The following is an 8,574-nucleotide window of genomic DNA, read 5'->3' on the forward strand; positions in this document are numbered from 1 at the left end:
TAACATAAATAAATATTAAAACGATCAGTAAATTATTATTTCTATAAATAAATACATTTAAGAATAAAGAATATATAAAAAAATAATATTAAATAAATTTAATTAAAACTTCTGAACATGTAAAAAAGAATATAATATATATATATATAAATAATAAAAATACATTATAGATAGATATTAAAACATCAGAAATAATATTACAATTTTATTAAAATGAATATAAAATTTTAGATGTAACCAGTTATGTTTTGAGTAGGAATTACCCCGAATTCTGATTTTAAACGAGTATGAATTTGTGGATTGGTATTACCAGTAGATGCCGAATACATTTTAAAACAATGAGATAAAAATATGTCTAGAATAAATCTGGCATTTGTTGTAATAATATTTATCTGTAAATTCAAACATAGTATTATTTTATTTTTTTTTTTAATTATATAATTATTGTTTATTTATTTGAAAACACTTGCATCATTGACAAAGTTTTTATTTTTCATAGAACTCTTTATGTAATTGCAATGAGCTGCAAAAACTTCATAAAGAAGTTGATCAATAACATTTGCCAAATCGGTTGAATATATCACTAAGCAATCATTTAGGAGTAATAAGTAAGTGCGTGTGAATGTTATTGTGTTTTGAGTTAACATTATCCATGAATCACCTAAAAATATTAAATTTATTTAAGTGTTTAATTACAATATTTCTAAGTCTAAATTAACCTTTATTGTAAGATTCAATGTTTGTAAAACCATAATTTGTATATTCTTCAACTATTTTATCTCTTTGTTGTTTAGTTTTTAAATTGAATGGCTTCCATTTATCCTCAGAAAATCTTATTTTAATTACTTCAATAGTCTTGTCTTTAATATCGTTTATTGATTTTGTAAGTGGAATTCTAAGTTGTCCATCAATTTGAAATTGTAAATCTATTCCATAATCACATAACTGAAAATAAATAAACACCCATATTATGTTTTAATGCATTTCATAAACTATTATAAAATAAAAACCTATTATGAATTATAGTAAAATATATAATTTTTTTTAAATGTTGAAGCAATAGGTTAGGCATACTTTTTTAGTGCCAAGCCTTAATAATTATTATTAAATAAATATTAATATTACCTCTTGGCAATTTTTGTGTATCACTTTTATACACTCGGATAAATTAGACAATGATGTTTGAGGAACAAACATATGTTTGTTTAAAATTACCATAAAATCATTGACTTCTTGAATAGTCCATAAAATAAAAGCTAAACAAATTGTTATCATAAATCTATATTCATTATATTTCAATTAATTATAGTACCTGAAGCACAAGCTGAGCTATTTGGAAAAGCTTTGTACAAAAATTCATGAGTAATTTCTATTGTAGTTCCAAAAAACACCATTGAATATTTTTTAACAAATGATGACATTGCACCATCACGTTTTACATACTGCAACTGAGACTTCAATAAATTTGAACAAACTTTCAAAAACAAATCACACGCCTATAATAAAATACGAGTAGCGTAAAATAATTTTTTTTTTTTAACTATTATATACTTGTGAAGATTTATCCAATTGATTTAATATTCTAACTGCTCTTCGAGCTGCTCGTAATCCTCCTTTATGAGACTTATCTGGAGAAACTTGAAGTTCTTTAGTTAAAACTAATGTCAATGCTTCAATACGATTTTCTAATTTCGTTCTGTAATATTTAACTTATTTATCTTTTACTATTATAAATTATGTATGATATTTTTAATTTTGTCAGTATACTTATACAGGTTTTAGTAATATTTATTTTTATGAATGAATATTACATTTAATTAATTCATTTAAATTTAAATATTACATTTTTGCAAAATAATATAGCTAATATACATTGGTTATTATGTCTAGTATTTTTAGACTTAAGCCATATTTTTTTTTAGTGAAGTGATTAAATTATTTTGCCATTCCCTTAAGAAGTAAAATATTGTACTGCATATATAGCCTCAATGTTACACATTATGAAACATAACAAATATAACAAATAAATGTGCTGGATTCTTATTTCTTTTCTTTTTTATATAATTAATATAAGAGTAATTATACTTAAATTTGCTCTAATATTAACCTTATAAGAAGTTATAAGTTTTAAGAATCTAGTATATAAATGTGTTTTTAATTAAATTAGTTACTATCTAAGAATATAATAGTGATTACTAAAAATATTACTAAAAACAATATACTTTATTTCTTGTTCAATTGATGTTGAAATTTTATCACCATGTTCTTCTAAATACTGTCTGGCTTTACTTATCAAAGAATTTGCATCTTCAAAATGTCTTTGAGCAATTAACACGTCTAAATCATCTGCTAAATCAACTATCCATTCTGGTAATTCTGGTTCTGGTGTTTCAGATTCAAATGCTAAAATGGTAATAAACTTATTAGTAAATGTGTTTAATCATAATAATATTTAAAAATATAAAAACATAACATAAAGATTATAGTACTCAGAAAATGTTAATAATCTGACAAGAATAGTTATCAGTGTTCTAACTGTAAAATATGGAAAATAATTTAATAAGCATTCATACAAGTCCATACACACTACAACACAGGTGGTAAAATTCTATTTTCTTGTGAATGAGACTAAAAGATAAATCTATTGGTTTTCTACAAATAAAGTGTTGTTGATTAGGTCCCCAAAATATAATGTTTATACCAAAAAAGAACTAATAATTAAAGGTACATGTTTTAATGAAAATTTAAGGCGAATTGATTTTTTTTTTTACTACATATTGTTATTATGAATCTTATCTTTAATATTCTTTAATGCATATCATGTATTTTAATATTACATTTAAGTTAAGAATTTATTTTCTATTTTAGGATATTTTAAGAATCATAATAAAAAGTTAAGTCTATAAATAGTTTAAAATATTTTGAAAATTATACCGTGTTTAAAAAATGGTGATATAAACATTTGATGAAAATTTCAATTAGGTACAGCAATTTTTTTTTTAAATACAATAAAATAAAGTTTGGTAAAAATTAGTTGTTTTTTTTTTTTAGTTACGGTAGAGCTTAGAAAATCCAAATTTAGTGTTGTTTGGATTAACAATTTCCTAGATTACTAAAATTTTTTTAAAAGTACTAACTCAAATGACTAAGAAATTTTATTCTATCGTCTTTAGTTATTAAATTTATAAATTACAATTTTTTGATCAAGTACAGCCAGTACAGGATTTAATAAATTATAACTTGTAGCCTGATGTGGTGCCATGGTTGGACTGTCACTAATGTGTTCTAAGATCAAGCATCAGCCGGCGTCACTAGCTCTCTGATGGGTGACCACCCAAATTCTTAGTGATGAATCCATGATGCACACACATAAACACACGTGTTTCAACCGTACAAATCAAACTTTACAAATTTTACACAAAAAAAAACCTATTATTCCTATCTACAGCTAATAGCCTTGGTTTAAGTAAGATCAGTTAAAAAAAAATTTATAATTTATTGATGAATGAAGAAATCAGAAATTTTTTCATGTAGTATACTCAATTTTCAATTAAAAAATGTGTTCAATGATTTGATGTAGTAACAATATTTCACAACTTTCCATATTTTTATCTTCTACCCATTACATTCCAATTGTTTTTTAAATAAATATGTTGTAAATTAATTATATTCAGGTAATTTAAAAAAAATGACCTATTTACACGTTGCCTGGATTATCATGTTTAATAAACTACCAAAATTTTACTATATTTTTATACTATCTCATTTGATCCCCAAAAATATTAATTAGAAACAATTTTCTACCAGAAACCATTCTCTAAGTTAAAAAAAATCAAAGTATATTTACTGTCCCAAAAAATGAAAAAAAAAAACTCATAATTGTAAAATCAATAATTTCATTGTTTTACTTAAATCTAAAATATAAACAAAATAAGATTAGCTAGGTAAAAATGGTAAATATTTTTAGGTAAGCTTAGCTAATTATAACTAATTCACATCATATTATATTATGTTTTTAAAATATATACTTAATTTTAAATTAAGTCAACTTTAATTCTTACAGTTATGAACTAATTGAATGGAATCTGTTCTTTGGATCATTTTATGGTCAACAGTAGTTTTCATTTTGTTTTCAACTGAGTTTTGTGAATTTTTAGCGACTTCAAATTTTGATAACCAATCATTCTATAAATAGTAATAAAATGTTTAATTAATTTTATAACATTGGAAATCACTAACCTTAAGACCAGTATTTGGTGCTTGAAATACTCTTGTTTCCGGAAAAGCAAGCAATTTAAAAGAATTTTTAATATCTTTAATATTTACAACAGCAAGATTACATAAATCATACATTGACTGAAATCTATATCTAGCTGGTCCTCGTCTAAAATTGAATAAGTAAAATTTAAAAAGTCTATTATATTACATGCTATGAACTATAATTACTAATTACCTGCTAGACAACCAACTGGTAACAATACAAATATCAGTAAATAGATAACAATGAATTCTTTGGACTGGTGTATTTTCAATAGGATCCAATTCTAATAAATCTCCCTCATGCAAACACTTACGGTCAGAAACATCAATTAAATTCTAAAAGCAAACTCATTTCATATACTATTACCAATATTACTACTTGAAAACTATATCATCTGTAGATAATACTAACATTACAATTTTCTACTCTTTCCATAATATTTAACAATTTGTGAACTCTTTTTTCTTCAACTAAATTATCTACTTCAGAATTTTGAACACCATTCACTTCTTTGCCAGAATTAGAAATTTGTTCACTAACAATTGAAGAACTAGCCAATGAATTGAGTAATGATGCTTGTTCAGTTAACAAATGTGACAATTGATACATTTCACCTTCTAAATCTATAATATAAAAAAATATGATTATAATTTAAATATAATAATTTTTTTTTTTTAAAACTTACTAGCTATTTCTTTAGCAGTATCAATAAATTGAATATAATTGTAGAACACATTTTTCTTGAGCATTGTGTTAATTTGCTCACCCAAAGATTGTACGTTAGTCTTCTGTTGTAACAATTCTTCAGGACCCATACACCTCTGAGATAATTCTTTGACATCTAAATTAATACATGAATCATACATGAATATGTTTTGCTACCTGAAAGTGTTACATTATACATACATTTTTCGGGTTGATAATCACTCTCACCGACACTTTTTATCAAAGAATCCATATTGATAAAAATTATTTAAAAATAAGTATGAAGATATTTGTGCAAAATATAAAAATAATTGCACAATAGTGACAATAATATTGTTATACTATAGTCTGATATATTATAGTAATAAACTTTTATTAGACAATAGTGACAATACTATTTTATAAATTTTTCTTAATGAAGTGTAAATTATTATTAATCAAATCATTAACTTAAAATTATATTTATGTGGCATACTACAGCACTCATAACTTGTAGTGAGTTCGTTAGTCCGTATCCTTAATAAGGATTGAGTAGTGAGAAGTGAATACTGAATAAAGTAGAAGTGAAAAGTGATGTGTTTTGTGTATATGTAAAATGATAAGAGTTAACAAGACAATAAATTGATACTGCATCTCAAGGTCAGAACCATAGATAATATATTATCTATGGTCAGAACACTCAAAACACCTAGTACTAAATAGATAACAGATTATTCTCAATTTATTAAATTGCGTTACTGTACTGTAGGTATTTAATTTTTACTTTTTTATCTAAATAATAAAATAGACAAATTAAATTAATTTAATAGTGTAATTAAAATTACTTGTCAACATTTAAACATGTAAAAATCAAAATAACAATTTACATAGGTAATTTTAATTCATATTTCATGTTTTTTATATACTTATGCAATGGAATTACATAGTAACATTATTATAACTACCTTGATACTTACATAAAATATTATCTAAGACAGTGAGGTAAGTAATTATGTATTCAAAACACATAAGTGCCTGCAGGAAATTTTTTTAGGAAGCAAATAATGAAATAAAAATATATTTAATAATAAACCTTTACCAATTTAATGTCTATATAAATAATAATAAAGGTTAAAATTTTCAAAATTATATTTGAAGTCCAGGGGGTAGAGAGCAAATGCCCTGCTTCCTCCTTCTGGGCACCATTTCAAAATACTATTATAAATAATATAAATAATAAATACTGTAAAAACTAATAAAGTAATCTCTGTCAAATAATTGAATTGTAATTAAACAAATGTTCTATCTTGAGTATAATGTATTGGTTAGATATTTAGACCAAACAGTTTGGTTCTCAATTTTTAAACAGTTTATATTTTTTTTAATAATTATATAAAACTTGAAAATCTACTCAATAAAACAACAATTTTTTAAATTTTATTAAGAACAAATTTTTAGAAACTGTATTACAATACATAAATCAAAATTATAAACTTAAAAATATTAATAAATTTGTCAATATTAATCTAATAAAGTAAAAATATCAAAATTTATCATTCCATGTTTACACCATTGATAATAGATAGAATTTAAAATAAATAACAGATTTTTAAAATATATTTTTTAACCATTTGATGACAATTTTAATAATAAAAATAATTTTGTTTAAACTTATAGTTGAAATATATTTATTCATCATTAACTTTGTCTGATATTTCAGGGTTATTTATATATATGTTATATGTTAATGCTGTTGCTAATGACAACCAACCTAAGTATGGAATCATAAAATAACTAGCCACCTTGTTTATTTTATGAAATGTTACAATGCAACCAGCTACATTTGCCCACAAAACACAAATTTCAACTAAACTCTGAAATAAAAATAAAGATTTGTTAGAATTATTTAAAATTATAGAATACAGTAATCAATTTTAAAATGTTATTAGTATACCCATTTTAACTGATGAAACTCAAAGAACAAAGGTGACCATGCCCAATTCAAAATTAATTGTGATCCGTACAATGCCAAAGGAATTTTTGCGTCACCTTAAATTTTAAAATTATCATTAATATAACTTAAGCTTTTGTATTATCATTAGATATTATCTTACCATTAAATCCACCTCCACTGCGGTATACCATGTATGACGCATATCCCATTCCTAAATACAAAGTAGTCCAAACTGGTGCAAACATATAATTTGGAGGTCTCCAGGATGGTCGATTTAATGTCTATAACAAGAATATATATTAAACTAAATCAGAAATCTTATGTGTTGAATAAAATATTGAAAAATAAAATTTATAATTACCTCATACCATCCTTTAATATTTTTGCGAACAAAAATACCTCCAATGAAACCACCTATCATAGGAGTTATTGTGAATGTTATAGGAATCCAAGGTATTGTGATTTTGCACATTATTTAAGGATGTTAATTTAATAGTACCTATATTAAGTAATATGGAATTATTATTTAAGTTGATTAAATTTGTAAAAATACAATTTTATTTATTCACTAATTACACGTGTCATAGTAAAAAATGAACATATTGAATAATATTAAATAATTAAGACGGAAGGTACACTAGGTATCTACCTAGGAACTACAGAAAATATTCAGTCTTCAGAGATATAAAATTATACCAGATAGCCGCCTTATCATTATTTAGTGAAAATTCAAAACAATGAAATGGTCAAATGGAGTTCATTAAGAAGTATAGAGTATCTTATTAATTGGTGCCATATTATGTTCAAGTGTGTACTCTTGAGTGATAATCTTAGTAAATAAATTTTATCTGTATGTATAAACAATACTGTGCATTTTGAATTATGATCAGTCCTTACTTCAAGATTTTCAATAAGATGATAATGGTGGAGGGGAAAGTAGAAAGTAGATAACAGCTCTAATTTATCTACCTACGTGTTATTATTCTCATTGAGTTGTTCGTTGCAATGACTAATTGATTCAATAGTTTAAATTTAGTTATCAATATTTACGTACCTATAAAAAAACGATTCTTAGCGGATACAGTATGAGTTTTACCTTATAGCTGTCTTGTTAGCCTAAATAAATTATTACCTATTAGTTATTATAGAACCTAATTTGTTTTGTATTAATAATACCTTTTTATATAAAATATAAATTATAAATAGACACAAAAATCTAATCCAATATCCATTGTCATAAATATTTCAACTTCAATAATTGTACATAGAAAATTAATTTGGTTTACAGATACATTTTTTTTATATAGATAGTAAAACTTATAAAGAACTGTGTATTTAATTTTCAAATTGAAGATATAATAACAATTTTTTTTTTTTAATTTTTAACTATAAAATAACTAGGTATAGTATATTTTTGAGATTTTGTTAAAATTTTTACTTTTTACCAAATTAATAATTTTTGGAAAATAACATGAAAAAAATTACCCATGTCTTTAAATAGTTTAAAAGAGTTGAAATATTTTGAAAATGTTATTGTAAATAGTAAATAATAATATTACAAGTACAAGCGTCTACTAATATTCGTTTTCAAAAATTAGATTTGCATATAAATTCTTGTTTTCTATATTTTTGTGTTCCCAATTATTTTGAAAAATATTGAGAATTTTTAATTTTG

The 8,574-nt window shown here is 23.5% G+C and overlaps 2 protein-coding genes across 3 annotated transcripts; both read right to left on the reverse strand.

Annotated features, from left to right (window-relative positions):
- Positions 1-168: 168 nt before the first annotated feature.
- Positions 169-5,292, reverse strand: LOC112604409 (exocyst complex component 8). The gene is made up of 13 exons (XM_025353444.1): positions 5,168-5,292; positions 4,947-5,102; positions 4,673-4,884; positions 4,454-4,596; positions 4,240-4,384; positions 4,062-4,185; positions 2,223-2,403; positions 1,552-1,696; positions 1,313-1,496; positions 1,126-1,256; positions 720-945; positions 471-661; positions 169-392 (listed from the first exon to the last, which is right to left on the reverse strand). The coding sequence occupies exons 1-13, from the start codon at positions 5,217-5,219 to the stop codon at positions 228-230; spliced, it is 2,055 nt and encodes a 684-aa protein (XP_025209229.1). The 5' UTR covers positions 5,220-5,292; the 3' UTR covers positions 169-227.
- Positions 5,293-6,495: 1,203 nt separating this feature from the next.
- On the reverse strand, positions 6,496-7,774 carry LOC112594974 (translocator protein). 2 transcript variants are annotated; one of them, XM_025340027.1, is made up of 5 exons: positions 7,549-7,774; positions 7,261-7,398; positions 7,060-7,180; positions 6,900-6,994; positions 6,634-6,819 (listed from the first exon to the last, which is right to left on the reverse strand). In XM_025340027.1, the coding sequence occupies exons 2-5, from the start codon at positions 7,369-7,371 to the stop codon at positions 6,634-6,636; spliced, it is 513 nt and encodes a 170-aa protein (XP_025195812.1). In that variant the 5' UTR covers positions 7,372-7,398; positions 7,549-7,774. The 2 variants fall into 2 exon arrangements, with proteins under 2 accessions (XP_025195820.1, XP_025195812.1); XM_025340035.1 differs by lacking the exon at positions 7,549-7,774 and having other exon boundaries at positions 6,496-6,819; positions 7,261-7,371.
- Between the last annotated feature and the right edge of the window lie 800 nt (positions 7,775-8,574).

Source organism: Melanaphis sacchari, unplaced genomic scaffold (assembly GCF_002803265.2).
Source record: "Melanaphis sacchari strain LSU unplaced genomic scaffold, SCAv2.0 Contig0_pilon_pilon, whole genome shotgun sequence".
Classification (NCBI taxonomy): Eukaryota; Metazoa; Arthropoda; class Insecta; order Hemiptera; family Aphididae; genus Melanaphis; species Melanaphis sacchari.

Coding starts and splice junctions, on each gene's coding strand:
- LOC112604409 (XM_025353444.1), bottom strand. CDS start 5,219: ATGGATTCTTTGATAAAAAGTGTCGGTGAGAGTGATTATCAACCCGAA. Junction 4,597..4,672: donor AAAGAGTAGAAAATTGTAAT/GTTAGTATTATC, acceptor GTTTGCTTTTAG/AATTTAATTGATGTTTCTGA. Junction 1,497..1,551: donor AATTGGATAAATCTTCACAA/GTATATAATAGT, acceptor ATTTTATTATAG/GCGTGTGATTTGTTTTTGAA.
- LOC112594974 (XM_025340035.1), bottom strand. CDS start 7,371: ATGTGCAAAATCACAATACCTTGGATTCCTATAACATTCACAATAACT. Junction 6,995..7,059: donor CAGTGGAGGTGGATTTAATG/GTAAGATAATAT, acceptor TTAAAATTTAAG/GTGACGCAAAAATTCCTTTG. Junction 6,820..6,899: donor AGTTTCATCAGTTAAAATGG/GTATACTAATAA, acceptor TTTTTATTTCAG/AGTTTAGTTGAAATTTGTGT.